Below are 27563 nucleotides of genomic sequence, written 5' to 3' on the forward strand. Positions count from 1 at the left end.
CTTATTAATATGCTTATTAATTTGAGTTTGAGATGGACCTCAGTCATGCATCTAGTGAAGTTCTCTTCATCAGGTTTGTGCTTTAATGTGCTTTAAAACATTCTTAGATGCTTGATTTATCTATAAATATTGCTGAAAATAACATGTTCGCTGAAGTTGGAAGGTGTTTTTTTTTTTTTTCAGCTGCGTTCGTAAATACTCTCTCACTCTTTGTGGCTTACATTAAAGACACTTTATATTTTCTTTCATATGGTTGTGGTATATTTGTCCTCAAAGGCTTTTATCTCACACCAGCTTCATATGCAGAAGCGTGTTTGTTTACCCTCACAATATAACAAGCCGTCGAGCTCTTCAGTGGATAAAATACCCTTCAGGATAAAGTTAAGTCGTTTTTAATATTACAAACTAATTTGAATATTACTCCAACATTTCGTCAACTCAAGGATGAAAGTAATATCCCCTGACTTCTTTGTGAATCATAATTCAGAGGGAGTCGCTTTATTGGCACTGTGAATCATGTCAGGAGTCGACTGATGCGAAGAAAGATTATTTTATTCAAATAAATAAATATTTATTTATTTACTTGCTTACTTGTTTAAAAGGACTTTAATTTTGAAGCTTTATTTTTGGGGCATTCCCGTTATCGTCACATCTCTCACACTCCAAACTGGTGTGTGTGCCAAGTCAGAAAGTTGAACGAGGTTCAAAACTTTATAATGCCATTACATGTGATGAACGTGCAATGATAATGCATTGCACAGATAGCAGCATTACAAGACATTGATATGCACATTTCTTGTGCCAGGAGATTCATTTATTGCCTCTTCCTTGCAAGCTGTGCTGCAGCAAGTCCTTGACTGTTAAACAGTTACAAGGTACGTTTAGAGAGAGGGAGAGAGAGAGAGAGAGAGAGAGAGAGAGAGAGGGAGACCTTTGTCACAATGTCATGACTAAGAACCACACATGTGTTTTAGTATGCATACGACGCCTTAAGTTGATATTAAAAGCATCTCGGGTTATTCCAGCCAGAAACAATGTGCAAATATAAGGACAAAATCCATCTCTGTATGTTCATAGTGCTGTTTCTTCAGCTGTTATCCAGGACTGCAGGTAAGTTCTTCATACATGTACTGGCGTAATAATCAAGTGTTGTGTTTCTATTGTTAGGCTTTTACAGAAACCCTATTCTGTCTTACCCTATTCTGAGAAAGCAATCGCAGCAATGTGTCTTTGCTTGCTTTTACAGCACAGTCATGTGCCAGAAGCTGTGGTGAGAAGTTTACCACATGCTCCTGTCATTCAACATGTGAATCTCTGGAGGACTGCTGTGCAGATTATAAACAGTTTTGCCTTGACATTGAACCACACTCTGGATCTTTGCTGGGAGGAACAGACTTTAAAATCCTCAATGTTACATTTGAGCAAAACATTAACCTCACTTGCAGGTAAGAGAGTAACAAACCTGTTGATGTTCTCTGACGCCACAAACCAACTGTTCATAAACATTGCAGATTTTTGAAGTTCCTAGCAAGATTATGAGTATAGTAAATAAATAATTTACATTTTTGGATGAACTGTTCCATTAACTTGACCTTTTCTTAAAGGGGTAGTTCACCTAAAAATGGAAATTGTCAAAATATACTTACTCTTAAGTTGTTCTAAACCTGTATGAGTTTCTTTGTTCTGTTGAACACAAAAGAAGATATTTTGAAGAATGTTGATAACCAGATAGTTTCTGGTCCCCACTGACTTTCATGTGTCACTTTCAGTGTTTTGTTCCTCCCAAATCCTCAAGGGCAAAGTCTGAGTTAATTTTTTTTATTTGGTACAACAAGTGGCTTTGGTGAAGGCTGAATGAGATAAGATGGAAATGTTCTCATGTTACTGCCATTTTAGGGTGAATTGCATTTTTGTATTCTTCAGTCGCTCTGATAAAAGCACATACTAAATTAACAACTGTTAGTCTGTCAGATATGATCAGCGCTATAAATACAGTGCAGTGCTAAACAGAGTATGTTTCACAGGTTCAACTCAGAGATTTTGACGGAGGGCTATGTGGATGAGAGCGGCGTGGGTCACTGTATCTCTCCACTGCTCTATGAGTCGGGCTGGATCCCTTTTGAGGTGTCCACAGATGGAGTCGATTATGACAGAGCAGGGAGGTGGCTCTCAGGTGAGCTACAGATATCATAGTGCACACTAAGGTTTGTGGGAATGTTAATTTAAGTTGACATTTGCATTAATACGTGCTGTTTCGAAAGTATTGTGGCATTGTGTTAACCTAGCAGACATTCCTTTCTAGAACATTCCTTTAGTGTTGTTCTTAGCTGATATCAGTTACTGTATTATCGTATGGTTTATTGCATTATGTACTGATTAGAATAATCAGTAATCCAACCTCCTGAGGCATTTGACATTAACTCAAGTTCATTGGAATTTATTTGTCTTAATGTAGCAGTGCTGCTTTTAATGAAAAGATTTGTTGATTGATTGATTGATTGATTAGTCCATCACAGTAAGCTGGGTCCTGCTTACAAGCTCATTCTGGTCAATGCCACACAGTGGCAGTACTACGGCACACCAAATGTCGGCGGGGATTTAAAAATGATATGGATATCATCTCTAATAAAAGCAGAGAGCGTCAACATCGAGCTGTGGGGTTACAATGAGACTGGTAAGTAAATCACAAGTCTCTGTATAGAATAATGTATACATCTATGCATCCATCTACAGTATCTGTTGTTCTCTCTCTTTATCTCTCTCTCTCTCTCTCTCTCTCTCTCTCTCTCTCTATCTGTGTTTATTGTTCTATCGTTCTATTTATTGTTCTATCGTTCTATCTATCTTTCTATCACTATTGTTCTGTCAGTCTGTCTATTGTTCTAACTTTCTATCTATCCATCTATCCTTCTGTCTGTCTATGAATCTCTCCATCATTCTATTGTTTTGTCGACCATTCTATCTATCATTCCATCTACCTGTCTGAATCGGTCTATCAGTTCTATATGTGAATGTTTATGAATCTGTCTATGATTCTGTCATTCTAACTATAATTTGATCTAGTGTTCTGCCTATCAATCATTTTATCTGTTGTTCTATCATTCTGTCTGTCTATTGTATTATCTATCAATCTATTGTTTTATAGTTCTGTCTCTTTCTATTGTTCTGTCTTTGAATTTATCTATTGTTCTGTCCATTATTCTAATCATTGTTCTGTCCATCACTGTATTGTTATACCATTCATCGCTTTATCTATCATTCTACCTCTCTGTGAATCTATCATCTATCATTATGTCAATTTATCATTCTGTCTATTGTTATCTCATTCTGTCTGTCATTCTATCTATCATTCTATACGGTGTATCCTTTTATTGTTCTGTCTGTTCTAGCTATCTGAATCTGTTGTTCTTCTATATTGTTCTATCTATGTTTTATCTGTTGTTCTATCTTTCTATCTGTCTGTCTAAGAATCTCTTATTCTATCTATTATTGTATCATTCTTTCTATTATTTAATCGTTCTATCATTCTGTCGGTCTGTGAATCTTTTCTGTCTGTCATTCTGTCTATTTTTCTGTTGTTCTTTCTCCGAAGCCATCTTTAATTCTGTCTGTTGTTCTGTCAATCTATATATTGTTCTGTCTTTTTATTGTTTCTGTTATTCTATCTATTCTATCTGTTGTTCTCTCTATAGTTCTGTCTACTGTTCTGTTGTTTTATTTTTCATTCTAGCTTTTTGTCTGTTTGTGAATCCATCATTCTGTTTATTGTTCTGTTGTTCTGTCTATAATTTTATCTACTTACTGTTCCGTCATTCTATCTATCAGTCCACCCTTCTTTCTGTAATTCTGACTGTCTATCTATCATTCTATCAATTGATCTATCTATAGGAGATTATTATTAGGATTAACTAACATTATTATTGTTATGATAAACTAACAGGAGAGTCATATTCTGCTAACTGGGAGGCAGAGTGGAAGTATCTGTACACCGTGGGCAGAGATGTGCCCAACAGTGGAGTTTTCAGTTTCACCCCACAGATTGCAGAAAAACCATACTCCCTCTGGGACCTAGGGAGCATGCGGGTCAGTCCCAGCTCTAAACAAGACGGAGCCCAGTAAGAGCCTTTAGTAGTTAATATTATTGTTTGTATTGTTTTTTTTTATATAATCACTAGGACCCATTTCTCAGTATTTGGGTCACTTTTTCAAAACAGTGAGCACAACAGCAGTTCATGTGGGCTAAACTGTGGATCATTTATCAATGCTTTGGCACAAAATGCATTCAACAAGGACATCTTTCAAATGACATGAATTAATTTCTCACTCAGACACAAACACCACCAAAACCCTATACACAGCAAACATTAAAAGCTTTTGCGGTAGCAGCCCCAAGGCTATGGAACAGTTTACCAGAGTATATTAGACAATCATCAACTGTGAGTGAATTTAAGAGACATTTAAAAAACATATTTTTTTATATTAGCTTTTGATCATGTATGAGTGACGAGGTATTGTTGTCGTAGGTATTGCTGTTAAAATGTTTCTCGAATGGTATTTGTAGATCTTTTGAAATTAGTTTTTTTATTTTTGTAATTTATTTTATTCTATCAGTATACTGTTCAGCACTGTGGTCAACACTGTTGTTTTATTATGTGCCTTATAAATAATTGGAATTGGAAAAGGGTAAAACTTTGAAATAATTTTAACTAATTTAAACATGGACCATGTCACATATACTACAGTGAATTCTGAACAGTAGAGAGCTGACGTTTTTGTTTTGAAAAGAAATTATACAAAAGAAAACATTGTGTAATGCTACGTTGTTAGTATTTTAGGTCATTGTTTTATGAGTGAAAAAGTATTTGATGGGTCACAACCTTTGCTAGTTTATTTGGAAGAATGGTTGGATTTGAGACATGAAGTTTTAAGTGTTTTGTTATTTTTAGTGCATTTTGAATGTAAAATTAACTGTTGTGCCAAAATTAGGAGAACTGTGTGAAGAGTTTTGAAAGAATTACCAAAGTAATGAGAAATAGGTCCTAGCAATTGTTAAATTTAGTTTTTCTTTTTTTAAGAGTTCATAGCATTTTATTAAAGCACTGTGGTTAAAACCAGTTGATTTCCTTTTTTGATTAATAACGGAGACAATAATGTTTTGCGCAGTGATGTTAACGCCCTGTGGAGTGGGGCGCACGCAATCGCCTGGCATCTAGAGGAGGCCTTCAGGAAGGACTCTGCAGGCTGGGCCCTGGAAAAGTGTATCAATTGGGATAAAGAAGAGAAAGCAATGCCCAACTTCCTTACAGAGATCACTGACTGCCCCTGCACGCTGGCCCAGGCTCGTGCTGACACCGGCAGATTTCACGTGGGTAACAATAACCTGATCTAAACTTTATATTAAAGTTGCATCACCAGCAACATCATAATTATTTGAGAATTTTGAATTCTCCACCTATCACAAATTCAGGCCTTTATGATCATAGATACATAGGGTAAAATGGCTTTAATTAAATCTGCTAAATCTTTATTTATTAAAGTGTCTATAGTAGAGCTCCTTTTGATGAGTTATGTGTGTTTATTTTTCAGACTGATTATGGCTGTGATATTGAGGCAGGTAGTTTCTGCGTTTACCATCCAGGTGCAGTTCACTGCGTTAGAGCCATACAGGGCAGGTAATATGCCACTTATCAGAATTTCAATTAGTTGAGATATGGATTTTATATGTGTGTGTGTACAGTAGTGGCCAAAAGTTGGAGTCGATTGTTTTATTTGTGATAAGGCAATGAAACTTTTGGCCAATATCCACAGCTACAAGTTTTATTTTACTGTTTTACATGAGGGTATATATATAATATATATATATAATATACATACAATATCATTACAATTTCCAATACCTGTTTTCTACTATAATATATATATATATATATATATGTATTTATGCATGTATGTATGCATGTGTAATATATATATTACACATGCATACATAAATACATACACACTGGTATACAAAGTTGCTAATTTGCGTAATTTGTATTAAATATTCAAAATTCACAAAAAATATTTCAAAACAGAAAATGCCCACTATCTATTCATGAGGTTGCAAGTATATTTTGTAATGGTCGATATTGCCCAATATATTGATCTAATTTTAAAATTAAATTATACTGATACCACAACTGCATGTGGGGAAATTACACAGTAACAGAAACAAATCTAACTTATTTAATAACCTATTCTCATTCATGTAAAATACATTTTATTCTGTTTTATATTTAGCCTGTTGATGTATTGTTTTCTTGCAGTCCTGAGTATGGTGCCGGTCAGCAATGTTGCTATGACAGCACTGGAGCTCAGGTGCTCACGGGGGACTCTATTGGTGGCAGCACCCCTGATCGAGGGCACGACTGGGGGGCGCCGCCATACAAGAAACCTCCTAGAGTTCCAGCATACTCACACTGGAAGTATGATGTCATCAGTTTTTACTACTGCTGTCTGTGGTCAGACAACTGTGAATACTACTTCACCCACCGCCCGTCCAGTGACTGCAGAACATATCGTCCTCCTAGAGCAGGTAAAGGAAATATCTGTCTTTTTTTTCTTTTCTTTTATTCATTGTTATGTTTAATGTTATTTTGTTCTCTATTATTATTATTATTATTATTTCTATTTACATTTTTGCCACTTTTATTGACAGTAATACTAGAGAAATCACAGAAAATTATAGAGAGAAGATTGGTGTTTGATCGAGAAATGTCGTGAACCAGATGTAACCAAATGGAAACTTGTCAAATCTGATAGGCCACTGCTCTAAATCTTTAGATTTTTGTTCAGTTGTTGGTGTTTTCCTCCTTTAGCTGCTGTCCTTGGTGACCCTCACTTCATGACATTCGATGGCGTGACTTTCACCTTCAATGGGAAAGGAGAGTACAGTCTTGTTCACTCTTCAGCCTATGAGCTGTCTGTGCAAGGCAGGACTGAACCAATGAAATCAGAGAATGGTGAGTTCTATAACCTCCTTTATTAAGGATGGATTGAATCAGACCTCTTACATTGAGTCGGCTACGAAAATTGTCCTTTCAGGTTCTGAGGTTATGGCAACACGACTCTGTTCAGTGGCCATGAGGGAGAAAGACTCTGATGTCATCGAGGTGCGTCTTGGAGACCAAGTAGATGAGCTCCAGGTCTTAATGAACCAACAGGTGCTTTTCTTTTCCGAGCAAAAATGGATCGACCTTAAGGGTAAGACCTGTTTATTTATCCTCTCAAAGTCAGCTTTAGCTAAACACAGTCTATCAAAAGCATAAAATGGAAGAAATATTTCTCCAACACCCAATCAGCATATTTGAATGATTTCATGTGGATCATGTGACACTGAAGACTGCAGTAATAGGGTACTTGAGTAGAGCGAGTAGTGAGTTTAAGTTGACATAATTTCTTAATGTAATCATTGACATCCACAGTTTCTGTTAATGCAAATTTTTAAAAACAAACAAACAAAAAAAACTTGCAGCAGATGTGCAAGATGAAAAATCATAGTTGGTTATGCTTAGCAGACTAATTTAATGAGCCATCTGTTCTCAGTAAATATAGACTTGTTGCCATCTACAGTATTTGTTTTACTTGTTTGTAGTCAACCAAAATGCCTATTACCGCTACAGCTAAATACAACCCAGTCACATGTGACACTTGTTTGAGAAATCACCACTAGTTGGCACAAAGGGACAGTTTGCAACATTGCTCAGTAAGGCTGTAATTGTGACTTTCTTTACCTGTAAATGAAGATAAAATAATGAAATAAATTACTGGTTATAATAATAACAATAGTAATATACAGTATATGATGCATCTGTTTCTTTCTGGTCTATTTTACAGTCTCTGTTGTCTGTTTTTTTTTTTTTCTGTGTCGTTCCAGGTGTTTTTGTTTTTTCCCCTAAACCTACTAATGTGACAGTGATGTTTCCTTCGGGGACAGGAGTAGAGGTCCGAGCAGGTGGAGGGGTCATGACCCTTACTGTTCTACTGCCCCATGACTTACACAACCAAACGCAGGGTCTGCTCGGTACAATGAATGATGACCCTGAAGATGAATTCACCTCTAGCAATGGCGTGATCATCCCTTCCAATAGCAGTGCACAGGACATATTCACCTATTGTGCTGGCTGTGAGTAACTATTTCACTTCACTTTCACATTGCTTTACTCAATGTACCTGCCAGTACTGTCAGTGATGAATGCAATGAATTGCAATGAAATTGTTTTAAACTGAAATTACAAATTTATACTACTTGTCATCTGATTTAATTTACTCTATTGTGGTGGGAGGAGCAACGACAGACACTGAGTGTGGAGTCAGGCCTCAGAGAGGCCTTTATTTAACAAAAATAAAACATAAAAATGTGTCAGAGTGAAAAAAGTGTCCAAATAAACAGGGAATCTGGTGTCTTCGTCATCAGGATGGGTCCTAGCCCGTGAGTGCAAACTTGTGCTTTCCATCCTTGCCGCGGTTGTGTCGACTCAGTCCGTACAGCAGTGCATGAATCCCTCCATGCTCCCCTTTCTGGACCCACGAGGACACCAATGTGCATGCACAGGGGAAGGGACTCTTAAGTCTCTGGTCTCTCATCATGCGCCGCCAGTCCTGGTTGTTTACCACGCCCTCCTCTCTCATACCCACTCCTGTCGAGAACCTGGTGAAGAGAGTTGTTTTAAGGGATGGGGTGGCGTTGATAATAAGAGGGAGGCAGCCATTCCGTCACACTATTTAAGAAATGCTCCATCTGTTGTAAAGCGATAGTTTGCTAATTCAAAGCCATTTCATATATATTCCGTGACTAATCCATGCATTACAAGTGGCTTTTGTGGCTTTTAAAATATGTGTGATGTTAAAAGTAATATTAAAATTGAAATTCAATTGAATTGAAAATATGGTATCATATACGTGATTCATTCCTAACTGAATGAGACGAGACAAGAAACATTTTGTGTTTTTGACTATTAGGCATACAAATAAAAGTGTATGCTTAATAGTCAAATTTAATCACTATAATACTATTGAACTCTAAAGTATTCCATGATAATAATTTCAATTTATATAATAATAGTAGTAGTAATAATAATAATAATAATAACAATAGTTATTATTATTATTTTATATAACAACAGTAAAATTACAATACTAATGTTTATGGTTGTTTTTCTTTTCATTCAAACAGTAAAACATAGAGCTTTTATTTTGTCAGTAAACTGCAGGGAAACTTTAGAAATGCTTCTCTTTTGTTGGCAGCAGATTTATAAACCATTCTCGTTATAAACTTGGGCAGATCAGTCATAAGGAAACATGAAGTCATTTCTAATATTTCAAGCTATAGTTGAAATCTTTTGCCTGCTTTTTTCCCCTCTCAAAATACCATGTGTTTTTCTTCATCAGGGGCCATTACAAATGAGACTTCTCTGTTTACATACGACTCAACCCACCTCCTAAATGAATATTATTATGCCCCAAAGCACGATCCGTCATTCATCCCTAACTTTTCCGTGACTGAAGACCCCGAGGATCCCCTGCTAGAGCCAACGCTGAACCTATGTGCAGGAGAGGGGGCTTCCTTCTGTAAATATGATGCACTAAGCATGCGCAGTCTGCAACAAGGCAATGCCACACTACTGTCCTACCGGAGTCATACATCCACCAAAAAAGCTCTGGAACCTGGTGAGTGGGAACACAGAGAACCTATTCTGACAAAGCTTCCAATTCAAACTATTTGGATTTTTGCAGGAATGTTAATTACAGTATTTCTTTTTCCAGATTTCTGTATGATTTAGGTCTCAATACACTTTAAAGAGCTTGCATTTCCGGCCCTAAAATCCGAATGGATGAGCCACGTTCAAAGCTGCTTTAACATAAACCCACTCATCAATTATGTATTCATGCATGAATTAATTCTACATCAAATGAATTCTACATTAAATTATGTTGCTTGGCACCATAAAGTTGATAGTTAATGAAATGCCTAATCAAGCATAGATAATAGATCTATTATTAATTATAGATTATAGGTTATTATTATTATGTACAGTATTGCTAATTAATATTATATTTTATTTATTTGCCTTAAGCCTAACAAAACCATGGAATAATTACTGTAACTACAGCCTTTTGAGGCTAATTGCTAAATTTTGCAACACACTGGCATTTTGCTATTTTTTTTATTTAATTTTACTTTTTGTGTTTATTATTATTATTATTATTAGTAGTAGTAGTAGTAGTAGTAGTAGTAGTAATAATAATAATAATAACTAGATCCTTTTGTAGCTAATTGCTTAATTTTACAACAGGCATTTTGTTGAATATTTTATTTTTTGTTGATTTATTATTAATAGTACTATTAGTAGTAGTAGTAGTAGTAGTATATACTGATTAATATTATTAATATTATGTTTTATAATTTTTGCATTAAGCCTAACAAAGACGTGGTACAATTACTGTAACTTCAGCCTTTTGTGGATAATTTCTCAATTTTACAACACTGGCATTTTGCTAATTTTTTTTATTTAATTTTTGTGTTTATTATTATTATTATTATTATGTATTAGTAATATTAATAATAATAATAGTAATAATAACTAGCAACTTTTGTAACTAATTGCTACATTTTACAAGACATTTTGCTGAATTATTTTATTTTATGTTTTATTTTATTACTGATTATCTTCTAAAAGGTGCTTACTGTGCTCACCTGAAGTTTGTATTAGTGCTTTTTTATTTTTTTTTATACACATGCTCATAGATGTCTTGTCATATGTTATGCATTTATATTTTAAGAGGTTAAAGACCAATGCTAGCATTATATTGTGACAATTACATTTAGATGTTCATTGAACTTTAAACATCATCAATTGCAGATTAATATACAGCAGCACACTATTAAAAATGTCATCGCTGACTCTATCTCAGTTATAAAGCATTAGAGACTTGTGTATGATCTGATTGTTATCTGTTTCATATTTTTATGGTTTTGTAATGGCTGTGACTTTGTGATCTCAGTGCAATCCTGTGGTTGGCTGCCACCACCTAACCATGGTCAGAAGGAAGGAACCTTTTACCTGGAGGGGGCAACGGTCACATTCTCATGTAACAGTGGATACCGTCTCTATGGGTCCCAGGAACGCACCTGTCAAGGGGACGGCATGTGGTCTGGACAGGATACGCACTGTGTGGCTGGTAGGTAAAAGCGTACTGCGAAAATAAAAATTCTGTCATCATTTACTCACTCACATGTTGTTCCAAACCACTAGATGGCAGTGTTTCCCTTTTCAAAGTTCATTTCCCTATTTCTTTGAAGGATGTAGTAGAGTATTCTAGTTTTTACTTTTTCCTCCTAATTCCATTTTGGATGATCTTAAACATCTCAGTCAAACAATTGTTGCCCAGTCTTTGTATACAGTGCCATTCAAAAGTTTTCTTCAGGATTCTTTGATGAATAGAAAGTTATTTATTTGAAATAGAAAGCTTTTGTTAGATTATAAATGGTTTTATGGTCACTTTTGATAAATTTAATGCATCCTTCCTGAATAAAAGTATTAATATCTTTAAAAAAATGTAAAAATCTTACTGACCCCAAACTTTTGAACAGTACTGTATACCCAGTGTCTTGTCGGGCACTGTACTTCCTCCCTCCACAGTCTTTTTAGGTCTCTAAAGAGACGCCTCTCTTCAGACAGACCGGTCCATTGATCTGTCAGTCATGCAGACGGACAGAGCACAGCAGTCATACAGACCGACCTGGATGTACTTGCGCTTGTTAACTCTTGACCCCTCGGTCTCATTAGAGCGGAACGGCATACTTCCTCTTGATAGGCATCTACAGGATGGATCTGTTTAGAATCTGATCTGGACTCTCTCCATCAAACACATGAATCGTTTATCTGCTCCACAGCTGCTGAGAATTCATCCCCCGCTGGCTCTCTGGCCTTTCTGGGGGTTCGTTGGATAACTGAGGAGCCAAAACAAAGCAACAGCCCTCTTTATAAAACACATCAGGCCTGCGATCCAAATAATCTTGCAATGAATTTACTAAATGCACGCTATTGCAAACATGTTGGGTAATTCTTATTGGGGGAAAAAATCCATATAAACAAAAAAGTAAATGTGGTACTGTTGGCGTTCAGCCAATGCTTTGAAACTTGTAGTTTGTCAAACATGATATTGGTCAATGTTTGCCATTTATTTGCTGGTAGTAAAAGTACATTGCATACAAGTACACTTTTTAAATCAATAAAGCAGACATTATCTGCTTTGATTAATGATCGCCGAGTTTATTATCCAGCTTGATAATCACATTTGTGAACTCTGAAACTTTCAGATAAAGGGTTTTTATTAAACTCACACACAGTTACCTACCTGCAAAGTTACTTTGTGGTTTGTGTAGGCGCTCTTTTATTAGTGCACCATTACTGCAGGCCATCGTTCGCTCGCCGCCATCTCACACAGCTAAACAGATCATTATTTATCATCAGGAAATTGTAGGAGAGCATTTTTCTAGATATATGGGCGCTCACAGACAGGGCACCGCTCACACCGCTGCGGTCAGGGAGGTCGGTAATGCACGAAGGGTTTTATTAAACTTTTGGCACTGACACTGAATTTAACAGGTTATTTAGGGCTGTTTTATCATTCCCACATGTCTTGCTTTCCCTATCTGTTTCTGTCTCCTTTTTACCTGTCTCTTTCTTGGTACCTGTCTCTCTCTTCTTTACCTGTGTCTCCTCATTACATGTCTTTCATTCCACTCTACCCGTTTCATTCTCTTTATTCCTTTCTGAAATCTTTAACTGTCTCTCTTTTCTGTCTCTCTGACTCCCTACCTGTTTGTTTCTCTCCCTACGCGTCTCTACCATCTTTCTGTCCTGTTAAAGGGATAGTTCACCCAAAAATGAACATTTTGTCATCATTTACTCACCCTCATGTTGTTCCAAATGTGTATGAGTTTCTTTCATCTGTTGAACACAAAAAAAGAAATTTTGAAGAATGTTGGTAATCAAACAGTTGACGGTATCCATTGACTTCCATAGTATTTTTTTTTTTTCCTATTATAGAAGTCAATGGCTACCGTCAACTGTTTGATTACCAACATTCTTTAAAATATCTTTTGTGTTCAGCAGCAGAAAGAAACTCATACAGGTTTGGAACAACTTGAGGGTGAGTAAATGATGACAACATTTTAATTTTTTGTGTGAACTATCCCTTTAACGTGTCTTGCTCTTGTACATGTCTTATTCCTGTTTACCCGTCTCATTCTCTCTATTCCTTCCTATCTTTCTCTCATCTTTAACTGTCTCTCTTTTATGACTCACTATTTGTTTATCTCTCTCCCTACCTGTCTTTCCTTCCTTTGTATTAGTTCATTCTCACTGCATCTCTTTTTTTAACTTGTCTTCCACTCCCTCTTTAACTGTCTCACTCTCCTTACCCTTTCCTCCTTTCAAGTCTCTCTCCTTTTTTGTCTGTCTCTCCCCACCTGTCTCTCTTTTTCATCTTCATCTCTCTCCCTACTTTCTTTCTGTCCTATTAACATGTCTTGATCTTCTTTACCACTGTCTCCTCTTTTTTATTCATCTTCCTCTCTTCTTTACCTGTCTCACTCTCTTTTATCTTTCTTTTTCTCCTTACAAGTCTCTCTCTCCCTAACTTTCTCTCTCTTATTTAAATGTCTTTCTCGTCATCAACTTTTTCTCCTTTTTATCTATATCTCTAAATGTCTCTCTGCTTTTTTTGTCCCTCTCCCTCCTTATATCTCTTTTTCATCTTCATCTTTCTGTCTTGCTCTCCTCTTTACCCGTCTCTCTTCTTTACCAATTTCTCCTCTTTTTTTTTTACTTGTCTTCCACTCTCCTTTACTTTTCTTTTTCTCCTTACAAGTTTCTCTCTCCCTGCCTTTCTCTGTCTTCTTTTTCTGTCTTTCTCGTCATCATCTTTTTCTCCTTTCTATCTCTCTCCCTAAGTGTCTCTCTCTCCCCACCTGTCTCTATTTTCATCTTCATCTCTCTCCCTACCATCTTTCTATAGAAGATAGGCAGGTAAAGAGGAGAGCAAGACATGTTAATAATGTCTTGCTCTCCTCTTTACCTGTCTATCTTCTTTACTTGTGTCTCCTCTTTGTATGTCTTTCATTCTTGTTTACCTGTCTCATTCTCTCTATTCCTGCCTGTCTTTCTCTCTTTCATCTTAACTTTTCTCACTCACTACCATCTTGACCATCTTTTCTGTTCTTTTTAACATGTCTTACTCTCCTCTTTACACGTCTTTCATTCCTCTTTACCTGTCTCGTTCTCTTTATTCTTACCTGTCCTTTTCTCTTTAACTGTCTCTTTTCTCTTCACCTGACTTCTCTGACAACCTACGTCTCTCTCTTCTATTTTCATTTCTCTCTCTTCTTACCTGTCTCTTCTTAATTTGTACCTGTTTTGTTCTCCCTCTTTTCCTGTCTTTCCCTTTCACTGACCTTCTCACATTCCTCTTTATCCTCTTTATGTGTGTGTGTGTGTGTGTGTGTGTGTGTGTGTTTGTGTACGTGGTATTTCAAGGATAGTAATATCAGTAAATTTTGACCTTTTGATCGTCTATGGGAAGTCCCCATAAAACTTTGATTATATATCAATATGACTATAAAATAATGATGATAATAATTGTTGTTATTTTTTCACTAAATAAAATATTTAAATATGAAATATTACTATTTTAATATTTCACGGTAAATATTTTGTATTATTATTTATTTAAAAAGTAAAAATAATATAAACATTTTATTTTACAGTACAACTGTAAAATTGCAATACCAATATTTATGGTTGTCTTAATGTCATCATTTTCAAATGTAAAACCATCCAGCTTTCATTTTGTCAGAAAACCACAGAGAACCTCTAAAGCTTCTCTTTTGTTGACAGCGGCCGGTTTACAAGAGCTTCTCATTACAAATTTGGGAAGATGGTTGCCGTATGTTGCGTTCCTGAATGCACATTATAAGCAACACAAACTCAGAGCAGATGCAGAGATGAAGTTCTTTTCTCTAAGTACGAGTGTGTATTATCAGCAACTGACATCGTGTTGTCCATGAGAATGACGCAAGACCAGTTTGGTGGGTGTTTTGTATTTACACAAGTAATTTTTCAGTTGTCAAAAAGGATTCAGACAGATCCGCTCCAGTTAACGTGAAAGTACGACCTACAGATAAACCCCCTCCACACACATACAGTACATATTTTATTCCTATAGTATGGCCGTATCTGTTGCTCTTGAGCACGTCTATAGTCATTATCTTCGTTTTGAAGGTCGGCCTTCCCAGACTGGCGCTCTTAAGGGCTGACATGTGTCATAGTGTCTCAGTGAGTGAGGGGCTCAGGACTCCACCTTCACTTGAATTGATAGTCCCACTTTATTCCCATGTTCCAAGACAATGTGGGGTCTCAGTGACCTTTTCCTCTTTATCTGTTCCTCTACTTTCCCTCTCTCACTCTCTCCTTCTCTTTCTTTTGTTCTGGCTGATAAAGGTTGACATCCTAGCCCACATCCCTGTCAAGCATGTCAGCGGCGGTAGGATCAAAGAGCTGCTCCAGCCTGTAATTGACTTCCATTTACAGCGCTCTGAACCCCCAGTAAATAACCCTCAACGGTTGGTTATTTGCATGCATTCCGGCGCAGTTCAAATTCAGAGGAGCGAAAAGCAGGAAAGTGAGGGTGAAATGAAGAAAGCGAAAAGTACAGGTTAACAAAAAGGACAATCATGTGGTTTTGTGTAGGGCTGTAACTAACTAATTATTTTGATAACCTGTTGATTATTTCCTCAATCATAAAGTTTTAAAGGGTTAGTTCACCCAAAAATGAAATTTCTGTTATTAATTACTCACCCTCATGTTGTTCCAAACCCGTAAGACCTTAATTCATCTTCGTAACACAAATTAAGATATTTTTGATGAAATCCGAGAGGTATCTGAACCACACATAGGCAGCAATGTCATTGCAGCTTTCAAGGCCCAGAAAGGTAGTAAAGACATTGTTAAAATAGTCCACGTGAATACAGTGGTTCAACCTTAATGTTATGAAGAGACTAGAATACTTTTTGTGCACAAAAACAAAACGAAAATAATGACTTTATTCAACAATTTCTTCTCTTCCCTGTCATTCTCCTATGCTGTTGATGTTGTAGACACAACTGGGTTGTACGTCAGAAAGTGCACAAAAAGTATTCTCTTCACTTCATAACATTAAGTTTGAACCAGTGTAGTCACATGAACAATTTTAATGATGTCTTTACTACCTTTCTGGGCCAGATGCAATGATGTTGCTGCCTATGTGTGGTTCGGATACCTCCTCGGATTTTATCAAAAATATCTTTATTTGTGTTCCGAAGATGAACAAAGATCTTACGGGTGTGACACGACATGAGGGTGAGTAATTAATGACAGAAATTTCATTTTTGGGTGAACAACCCCTTGAAGCAGTAATAAACCTTTTCATTGATAATACATTGATGATAATAATAAATGTTTACTGAGTAGCAAATCAGCATATTAAAATGATTTCTGAAGGATCATGTGACACTGAAGACTGGAGTAATGATGCTGAAAAATTAAATTAAAACATTAAAATAATTAATGATTCCAAACTTTTGACCAGTAATGTTTGTGTATGTAGTATTTTTTCCCCCAAAAGATTGTTTTTGTTACACTCCACTTGATTGACATGCATGCAGGCACTTTATAAATTTTTGAAAAATGTAAATGCTCACATTATAACAATGTTTTACAAAGTTTTTTTTCTCATAAGATTGCATTGTTCCTTGATAGAAGACTTGACTAATCTGTAATTACATTTGTTGTTTATTATTGTCATTTTGATGAACACTTTTATTGATTGGATGTTGCAGCTCTAGTTTTGAGGGTTATTATTGCTGTTTTGTTGGGTCTGACCGCATCTGGACTCTGTGTGTATATAAATATGCGTCTGCACTGCAGATGCCCTGAGTCTCAACATATGGCACTGATGCTGTACCGCTTTGTCAAATTACACTGGTTATAACTCTCTATCCGTAAAGAGGCACAAGATGGGAGAAAGGGGGCTACGGGGGAGGAAAGAAGTCGATTAGAAAGAGCAGTGAAAGCGAAAAAGAAATACTTTCTTCAGAGTTCCAAGAGGGAGAGAGATATATATTCATAGAGGACACTCACGTATGAGTGCACAACCCAATGAGACAGTCACAGGCCCAGAAGGACGTGGAACAGCACGACGGGAGGGGGCATGAAGAAATGACGGACACAGCCGCCAGTGAAAATGCATTGTGACAGATTGAACTCAGCGGCAGCAAGAGGAGGAATATGATGCTGAATAAAACTGACAGTGTGAGTTTAGCCGCTAACTTGCTCTTTTTCTTGTTCCCAAGGGAACGTGTCATCAGCATCGGTCCAAGTCACCTGCAGCCCTCTAGTGCGTTTAAGAGGGGCTAGAAAAACATGCTGGACTGTTGGCATCAGTATCCCCATCGCATGCAATGCAGCAAAGACAGTGCTGTATACATTATAGAGCCAGCAGCAGCTGTACTGTACGTTTTGAATGATGAGTATAACTAGTTGTGCTTGTTAGGACAAACATCACTATTATTATTGCTCATACTATTATTACTGAAAGGAGTTTGTTCTACATTTATCTGCAACTTATAACATCTTTTGTGCTGCATACTGCCGTTCAAAAGTTTGGGACCAGTTCGATTTTGAAAGAAGGCTCTTATGTCCACCAAGATTAAAAAGACAGTAAAAACATTAATATTGTGATCATGATTTAAAATAACTGTTTTCTATTTGAATATATTTTAAAATGTAATTTATCCCTGTTATTTCAAAGCTGAATTTTCAGCATCATTACTCCAGTCTTCAGTGTCACATGATCCTTCACAAATCATTCTAATATGCTGATTTGCTGCTTATGAAACATTTCTTATTATAATTATTGTTGAAAACCGTGATACTTTCCCCCCCCTCAAGATTCTTTGATGAATAGAAAGTTCAAAAGAATAGCATTTATTTGAAATAGATATATTTGTAAAAATGTAAAAGAGTTTACTGCCAAATTTGATCTGGTAGTGTATAAATGATACTTGTGTCTTTTTGAGGAGAACTGTGCAATTACTTTAAGTCATCAGACTTGCCTGATGATAAAACAGGCAAAAATATATCATGGATTTAAGACTTGTATTAAAGGACGGTCGCAAAGCACATTTAAGAATCAAAATGTTGTAGACACTTGTCTGTGTAAGCAATAAGGTACGAGAGGCTGTGCTGTATCGTGAATAAGTCACAGTTGAAGGGTGACGCGAAGCAGAGTGCCTGCAACCCCTTTAGCCGTGACTTATTCACGATACAGCACTAGCCTCGTACCTTATTGCTTTTATAAAACGACCACACAATACAATTATTAAAGCCAAAAATATGTATCAATGCAACTTTCATGAAGTAAATTCTTACTAAAAACCTTCCTTCCTCCGGAAAAAAATAGTCCCTGACTATGAACAGCAACAGAAGTTACATTATTACGCCATTAGATGGCGGCAAAGACTCTCTTTATGAGTGTGTTAGTCAGTACCTTAGACTTTATCATTGAAAAGACTGAATCATTGTGAACACAGAACAAGACTCAACTGACAAATGCTTTGACTAGCGCTGTCAGTCACGGGAAAACCCCTTAACTGTTAAAAGGACAAGATAATACAACGGAAATTTAAACAGATTTTTTATTATGAACAGAGGACTGACCTGAAGGGAAATGCTAAATCTGAATGCAGGTAATAAACTCGCTCACTCGATCTTTTTCTCACAACACTCTTCTCCATAATACAGTAAGCTTCGATGAACAATATCAATTGAGAACATACAGTTTACATTGCTAAGAGTGGTTGCTAAAGGTGTTGTGTAGTGATACACAGAACCGTTGGGTGAAGCGGTCATAGCCGTGTTTTATCGTGAATAAAACAGTTACTGACCAATCAGAATCAAGGACGGGAACTAACCGTTTTATAATTTTACTTAGCCCAGTAAGCAACCACTCAAATCACCCATTCAACCACTCAGAACACCCTAACAATGCCATAGCAACAGTCTAGGACCTGAGATCAGTTCGGAAGCACATACACACACCTGGCTTGCATGGTACATCTTCTCAGAGGGATTGCATACAAACACATTTATCCTGTGGTCAATTGACCCTTCGCAAAGACCCGCCCCCCTTAGTTACTGTTGCTTTGTCCAACAAGCCATGGCGCTGTCACACCACACAGAGTGAAAAATACATCGCGGAGCAAAGAGGACACTGACAACACGTCGACAGACAAGACAGAGCAGGATCCTTATGATATTAAACAAATTCCCAGCTTTCAATTTTTTTTTTAAGAAATTCGAACAATAAAAACCGTTTTGTGGCTCTTTAATGTGTCGTGACAGATTGCTGTAGCGCCTCAGCTTAAGGGCTCATCATCCGATCATCTCTTCCTACTAGTTAATTTATAGCATCAAATAAACATGAATGAACATGAAAAGGAATGTTGTTTCAAACTCGGAAAGACGTCAGTACACACCATTTTTCAAGTTCAAGTCCACCGAGGTTAATCTTCTAACTCCTCACTGCTTTGTTGGACCAAATGGCGGATTTGGCGTTATGATTGGTTAGATCGCTTGTCACTCAAACTCCTGGCGAAGGGTCAATTGTCAGAAAGAGTTATGCCCCACAAATGGGCAATATTAATTGCTGTATTGTGTTTGTGTGCATGTGGCCGTCAGTGTGTTTTTGATTGTTATAAAGACTTCTTCAGTGTCGCAACAACATGCCGAGTGCACCTGGATAAAATGCTCAGAAATTGTTTTACCAAACATGTCTTCAGCCATGTTTGACATGTCAGGAATTTGACCCGAGGCTAAAGGAAGTTTGTGGTTCTAACGAAGAACACAGTTTCATTTGCATTGGAAAGCTCCACTGATTATTAAACTTTATCAACAGAAGAACACTCAACTGGATGAAATGCAAAGCAGGTTTAGACACTGCATGCAGCTGCAGTATTAGAGTTGTAGTATTCCTCTTTTGTAAATAAATGAAAATGTACAGAATGCAAGTGTAGTGTATTGTTGCACATTAATATTGTACAGGGTGTATATCATTTCAGCTTGGGAAACAAAGTTCTGTAGAAAAAAAGTTGTTTGAATTGGTAATAATATTCATATTTAGATATTTCCGCAATGCTCCACTGTTAAAATAAGCAGTATCATGTTCACATTTATTTAGTTCTATTTAACCCTTACAAAAAAAGTACTGTGTGGAAGTATTAGTAACTTACTTCAATTAATACATACCAAGAAAAACATATTGCTATTGTCCAAAAGCCATGGTGTTACTTTTTGTTACTGTTTTGTTAGTGAAGCACTGCCATCTTTTCTTCTTCAAATTTATATTCATGTTTTATTATTAATTGCTTACAAATGTATATTGACATTTTTCCTTACAGATAATACGTTGGCCATTGTCCTGGGGAGTGTTGGTGCGGTGTTGGCGGTGGTTGTCATGGTGATAGCAATTGTTGTGTACACAAAGAAACAGAAAAAGTGAGTCCAAATGTGTTTCTTTTCAAGTTGTTCATTTGTTTATTGTAAATATGTTGAATATTAGGTGAAATTATGTAAGGAATAATTGACTCCAGTCCGTTGAATTATTACAAAAAAAATGCACACTCAAGGTGGTAATGCGGCCAAGATGCGACACCATATCGTACTACGGTTACCACACCTCAAGACATTGTTCAGTTGTATTTCAAGACATTTGTCAGGTTTTTGTCTTTAAAACGCTTTTGTCTGTAGGACTAGTTTCTTAAACCTCATCCCACACCTCCGTTGCTAATTCCAAAATGTCATTTTAGAGCTAATAACAGAGGTTGAGCCATTGATAGCAGACTATCAATTAGTCAGATTAGTTATTATTGCAGTTATTAAAGAGAGAGATTACGAATTACCTGAGTCCTTGTGTCTCTCAACAGTGTTCTGCAGCAGCGTTTTTACTAATACTGAAGCTGTACATTTATCTGCTTCAAGAACAGCGCCGTTATTACCTCACTACTGCTAGTGAAAAATGTCATATAGCTTTTAAGTTGCTAAACTATTTTACTGATAAAATCATCAGAGGAGTGCTGACAACACGTTTCTGTGCGAGTGTGCGTCCGTACTGTATGTGTGTGTGTTTGAGTGGGAGAGAGAGCAGAGTGATATGGACATATGGACAGAACGTCAAAAGAGTATTATGTCCAAATTCATAGTATACGAAAAATACCCGCATGACCTACTACTGCAGAGATTTTGGAGTTCACATTTGATGGACACTTTACTATCCCATGAAACCTTGGGAGGGGAGTTGTGCATGGCAGCCAATTGCATCCGAATTTCATTCATACTACCCATATTAATACTATATAGAAAATAAATTTTCAATGATATTTTTAGACAGTATATTATTTCGGACGCAGCTTATGACTTACAAAAGATGACATTGTAAAGAATTGTACTGGGCACTATTTTGCATGCAATTACAATGAAACTGAGACTGAAGTTTTGGTATGTAAACTACCGTTGAAAAGTTTTTTGGGGTCGGTAAAAATTCGTTATGTTTTTGAAAGAAGTCTCTTATGCTCACCAAGGCTGCTTTTATTTGATCAAAAATACAGTAAAAACAGTAATATTGTGAAATATTATTACAATTTAAAATAACTATTTTCTATTTTGATATATTTTAAAATGTAATATTTTTTTACTTTTTGTTTATTAATTTCTGTGTTGGCAAAGCTGAATTTTCAGCATTACTGCAGTCTTCAGTGTCACATGATCCTTCAGAAATCATTGTAATATGCTGATTTAGTGCTCAAGAAACATTTATTATTATTATCAATGTTGAAAACAAGTTGCTGCTTAATATTTTTGTGGAAACCACAATTTTTAGGATTCTTTTATGAATAAAAATTTGAAAAGAACAGCATTTATTTGGAAAAGAAATCTTTTGTAATGATTATAAATGTCTATACTGTCACTTTTGATCAAGTTAATGCTTTAATGCGTCCTTGCTAAAAAAAAATACTGACACCAAACTTTTGAGGATATTTTTATGAAATAAAATCTTCTGTCCCCATTCATTGAAATCGCATAGGAAATAATGTCCAGTACAATTTTCCAAATATGTCTCATGTTAAATGGGTTTAATACTATGACTTTGAATATATACTGTAACTATTCTGTTAAATATACATCTATATTTGTCTCATAAAAAAAAAAAAAAAAAACCTTAATTACTGCAGTCAAACCGGCTTTTTTTCTGCTGAGAGTAATTTATGGGAAAATATCAAGGAAACGTCTCATATTTGAACTTTCCTAATCAAATGTTTGCTCTTGTCATATATAATCTTGATATGTGATAAAGATCACACCTGGGCCAGAAACCTGAAAACTGATGTCAGAGACAGAATCCAACTGTTTTCTAGTGTAAAAACATGATTTGTATCACCCATTTATCTTTTCTTGTCCATTTTCACCGTCATGCGTTTTATATTTATGTATGTGTATATATATATATATATATATATATATATGTATATATGTATATATATGTGTATATATATATATATATATATTTATATTTATATTTATGTATGTGTATATATATAATTTTTTTTTATGTCATGTCAGTTTAAACAGTTTTACGTTCACAAAGAATGTGATTGCATAGTTATCATCAACAAAAAATAGACATTAACAGCCTCTTATCCGCTAACCTTTTCTGCCCCCCACTCTAGTAATTTCCCCCCCTCCTTTCTCCTCTTTCCCCCGGTTGTATAAAGCCTCTAGCTTTCAGTTAGATCATGTCTAGAGTTTCAGCCATGGGGGGTAATATGTCTCACCTGCCCCTCATAAAACCCATCCCTCTTTCATCCTGTGGGGGAAGGTAATCAGAGAGCGCCAGAGTCAAAGGTGCACACCTGTAGTGAGAGAGAGAGAGAGAGTCAGTGTGCAGCGGGATGTACTGACTATCCTTATACAGATACTCTGATAAAACTCAAGGGTGTGACGCCACACAGTCACAGACCCCTATATTTGTGGTTATAGAGGTAAGCAGGGCCTCTCTTTCTGTCCTTATATGCAGGTATATGTGTTATAGGCCCATTACTAATTCTAGTTTTTCTGTCGTCATGCTAGTGCACTTCAAATAAGCTTTCAAATATGTAAACTCTTCGCCCAAGACAAAATAGCTCTGCTTCAAAACCTAATGAGGTGCCACAATAGTTCACAACTCACAATTGATTCCAGTAGAGTTTAATGGTACATCGTCGCTAAATTAACTCAATTTTATTATATTATAAAAAATTTTAAAAAAACCTAAATTTTTCCAATAAATGTCCTATTCTGCAGATAAACTTAGAAGAGCTATCTTAGAATTATAATGTATATAATGTATAATTATGTTGGGAGGGCTTTCATCCAATAGACATGCAAAGGAAAAAAAAAGACGTTTTCTTGTTTTCTAGAACAAATATTTAAACATTCATAAAACAAGATACATTTACTGGAGAAGCAGAATTGTACAAGATAAGAACATTTGTTTTCTAAAAAATATATCTTAAGTTTATTTTTCTTATCCCATTAGAAAATCATTTATTTTTTATTTTAAGAATAAGCCTTATCATATTTTGCAATTTGCAATTTGTCCTCTCAAGTATTTTATTTATTTTTTTTATTTTATTATTATTATTATTATTTTTTTTTTTAAGAATGGATTAAGATTAAGGTCCTACTTTATATTAGGTTTTTATTATCTAAACTACTATGTACTTGTGTCTACAGAAATTAATGATGTAATTACATGCAGGTATTTATTAAATATAAGTAAAATGCACAAGTATGCATGTACACAATTGTATCACTGTATCAAATATTTATTTAAATGTTAGTACAGTAGTAGTTAAAGACACTTAATATAAAGTGGGTCCAAGATTAAGATATTTTAAGTGGGTCCAAGATTAAGATATTTTTACCTGAAAGCAAAAATATTGATAAAAAATAAAAAGAGATTTTTTTGCATCTGTTTTGTCTTCCAGCCTTTTAGTCAGATCATAGATAAAAACGAAATTGTTAAAAAAAAAAATAAAAAAAACCCACATTTGTCTGTTACTTCACTCTTTGTATACACGTGTATACTGTGCTTGCATGTGTGTGTGTGTGTTTGTGTTGTACATGTCTGTCTTTATGTCGCCACATATGTATCTGTGTCGGCATCAGTGTGTTTCTTTTGTTCCTTCTTTCATCTGTGTGTGTGTGTGTGTGTGTGTTAGTGTTAGTGTGTGTGTTACGTGCTTACCTGCCTCAGAGTCCCTGGTCCTTTCCAGCGATTGGATTTCCCAGCAGGCCTCAGCAGGCCTTTCTCCCTTCCACTGCAAAGTCATTAACACTGACACACACAGACATACACACACACTCCCTCTAATGTGCTATTATGGTTCCTCATTCTGGTCCTATCACACATCAAAGTCAGAGCAGGGGCCCGCACAGGAGAGATGGTTATCAGTAAACACTTTTGCCTACTGAACATCTACTGTATCTTATAATTGTAAAGGCTCATGGAGTGTATGAGGCTTATAAACATTTAAGGAAATTAGTTTGAGTGGGAGTTTATATAGTGGCAAATATTTGGGCTACAAAAAACCTGCTTCTCTTAACTTATAACTACTTTCAAAAGAATTGTTTCTAAGGCACTGTTTACACCTGCGTTTTGGTCGATCGGATCACAAGTAGTCGAGGGAGACAAGTTCACGTTTACATTTAGTGTTTTAATCAGTCTCTTTCGACCACTTCTGTCCTGATTTCTTCGAGGAGAGGGTCAATTTATTGGCTTTTTCAGATCTTTCGATTTAATGGACGAAATAAGCTCGCATAATTTACAGATGAACGTGAAAAGAGATGACAGAAAAACATACGGAGAACAACAGCTCTCGTTTCTTCTCTGACAGCTGCAAGACCACACCGAATGATGTGAGTGCACGTTAGAAATCAGATATGGTGAGAGAACATTGTGCTTGGTACATTTTTCATCTTCAAACCAAACTTGGGTCTTCAGCCGACAAAGTTTAAATCCTGTCTGGCTAGCGCACTTCCCATGATGTTTACGCATTAGGTCAGCAGGCGGTCTTTTTCGACCACATGAGTGTCTACACTACAAACGCATTCTGGTCGAATGTGTTTTCGACTACCTCTGGAAGTGGTCAAAAGAACATTTTAAACCCCATTTACACCTGTATTTAGAGCCATCAACTTGTGATCCAATTGACGAAAACGCTTCTAGATACCAGGTGTAAACACGGTCTAAATGGGTAAATTTCAGTGGTTCTTGGCAGTTTAGTTAAAGATTTATAATAATTTTTTTTAGTCCATTTGTGTTTGCTTTAAAGCTATCTATATTCTAGTGTACTCTTACAGTACTGACTAAGAGAGACTGATCTTCAAAGTAGTTCTCATACCTAAGCCTGTGATTTATATATACAAGAAAAAGATGATAGTCTTAATGAGCTCTTGGAATGCCATAAAGCAAAAACCTTGGGGGTGTTTCTGATCATAATGGTGCGGACAGATTCAAAGAGCCAGGACTTTCTGTACACCTGTGGGTAGCCAAAGGGAGGAGACCTGTGTGTGTGTGCGTGCGTGTGTGTGTGTGTGTGTGTGTGCGCGTGCGCGCAAATATGCAGCTGTTTCTTCACGTGTTTTCTGATGTATAATATAGCCAATCTGATGTTTGATGATAGTTAGGACATATTATTGATGATTATATTATATTCTTTTTTTTTCCAGAGAAGCGATGAAACAACAGGACAAGGTGACTTATCAGCAGAATGCATCACGACTGTGATGTTCATCAGGTGTACATCCTTGTACATTTTTAAAAAGATTTTATGAACAGTATTAGTCTATGTATAAATTTTATGTTTCTAATTTAATATTCTGTTTTAAATTTAATTTTTGGACATTGACATCTAGTAGTTTAGTATCTTTCTTAAATGATATGTCTGCTAATACTGTAAAAAATCTGATTATCTGAGCGGTGCAACGTCCGCTTCTAGAATGATCTGTCTGGTCTGTACTCTAGTGTTGACTTGTACCTCTGTTGATGCCTTTAAGTTGTCTCTAGAATTGTGTTGTCTGGCTGTGAACTACAAATGGGAGACTGAACTACATAAAGAATAGCTCTGTTCCAAAACTTATTAAGCTGCCCATTTTTAGGCATCAAAGAAGTGCTTTTGACACAAAGTTTGTTCCAAAAGGTATGAACGAGATGATGCCACCTTCTAAAAATGTCATCACAGTAAACACAGTCCCAGAATGTATTTTGTTCAGGGGAAAATAATAAATCACCATATGGCACAAAATATATTTTTTTCTGGCCAAAATATATTTCAAATATATATAGCAGCACTGTTTAAGGAAATATATTTTTCAAAATTTTTTAAATAATTTTTTTCTATTATTTTTTTAAAATTCTTTTTCAAAATGTTTTATTTAAACCTTCAAATGCCAAGGAAATATTATTTCAAATCTTAAAATATGATCTTAAAAATGTTTCAAATAGTAAAAAGAATATATATATAGTATTTAAAACTTAGCAAAATATTTTTTTTTTAAATCTATATTGCCAATATATTTTGGCCATTTTTGTATATTTTGAAATATATTCATGTATATATAGTAGTCAACATTTGAAGTGAAAACCTTCTTCTTAGGACAACTTTGAATTTTTTTGATCCACTTCAAATGTTGACTACTGTACAGTGTGTGTGTGTGTGTGTATATATATATATATATATATAGTAACACTTTACAATAAGGTTCATTAGTTAAACATTAGGTAATGTATTAACTAACATGAACTAACCATGAGCAATACATTTGTAACTGTATGTACTAATCTACGTTAATGTTAGTTAATGAAAATACAGTTGTTCATTGTTGTTTGTTCATGTTAGTTCACAGTGCATTAACTAATGTTAACAAGATTTTGATAATGTATTATTAAATGTTGAAATTAACATTAACAAAGATTAATAAATGCTGTATTGTATTTTATATATATATAAATATATATAAATATATATTTACATATAGTTGCTGCTTATTCTACACTTATTACACGTCTCATCCCTTATTGCATCATATCTCATCCCTTATTTGTATATTGAATATTTTGGCTTATTTTGGATATGCTTTCAGCTACCAAAAGCATGTTGTAGTTTAAGATCAATTTAACACATTTTGCAAGTCTGCAGATTCCACCTGGGCCTTATAATAAGATCCCATAACAGTTAGGAAAAGGCAGTTGCAACAAGCGAGGCCGCTAACTAGGTTTTAGAACAAAGCTCGTGTGAGTTTGCAGGTCTTTTCTCAAACATCTTTTTGTTAGTCTACATTTACTTTTCAATTCCGTTTGATTTTGAAATAAAGCCTCAAACAGTG

The 27563-nt window shown here is 35.7% G+C and overlaps 1 protein-coding gene across 1 annotated transcript; it reads left to right on the forward strand.

Moving 5' to 3' along the window:
* The first annotated feature begins 671 nt into the window (after nt 1-671).
* susd2 (sushi domain containing 2) lies at nt 672-27563 on the forward strand. The gene is made up of 15 exons (XM_051894158.1): nt 672-1110; nt 1247-1445; nt 2025-2173; nt 2507-2674; nt 3941-4115; nt 5164-5365; nt 5587-5672; nt 6306-6574; nt 6858-7001; nt 7084-7242; nt 7916-8164; nt 9430-9708; nt 11044-11220; nt 20540-20636; nt 25908-27563. Exons 1-15 carry the CDS (start codon nt 1035-1037, stop codon nt 25963-25965), a joined length of 2487 nt encoding a protein of 828 aa, XP_051750118.1. The 5' UTR covers nt 672-1034; the 3' UTR covers nt 25966-27563.

Source organism: Ctenopharyngodon idella, chromosome 5 (assembly GCF_019924925.1).
Source record: "Ctenopharyngodon idella isolate HZGC_01 chromosome 5, HZGC01, whole genome shotgun sequence".
NCBI classification, from domain to species: Eukaryota; Metazoa; Chordata; class Actinopteri; order Cypriniformes; family Xenocyprididae; genus Ctenopharyngodon; species Ctenopharyngodon idella.

What these genes read in the sequence shown, in the direction of transcription:
- susd2 (XM_051894158.1), top strand. Translation starts at nt 1,035, where the DNA reads ATGTGCAAATATAAGGACAAAATCCATCTCTGTATGTTCATAGTGCTG. An exon ending in AGCAGGGAGGTGGCTCTCAG is followed by an intron (nt 2,174 to 2,506) that starts GTGAGCTACAGA and finishes TTGATTGATTAG; the next exon opens with TCCATCACAGTAAGCTGGGT. An exon ending in GTTAGAGCCATACAGGGCAG is followed by an intron (nt 5,673 to 6,305) that starts GTAATATGCCAC and finishes GTTTTCTTGCAG; the next exon opens with TCCTGAGTATGGTGCCGGTC.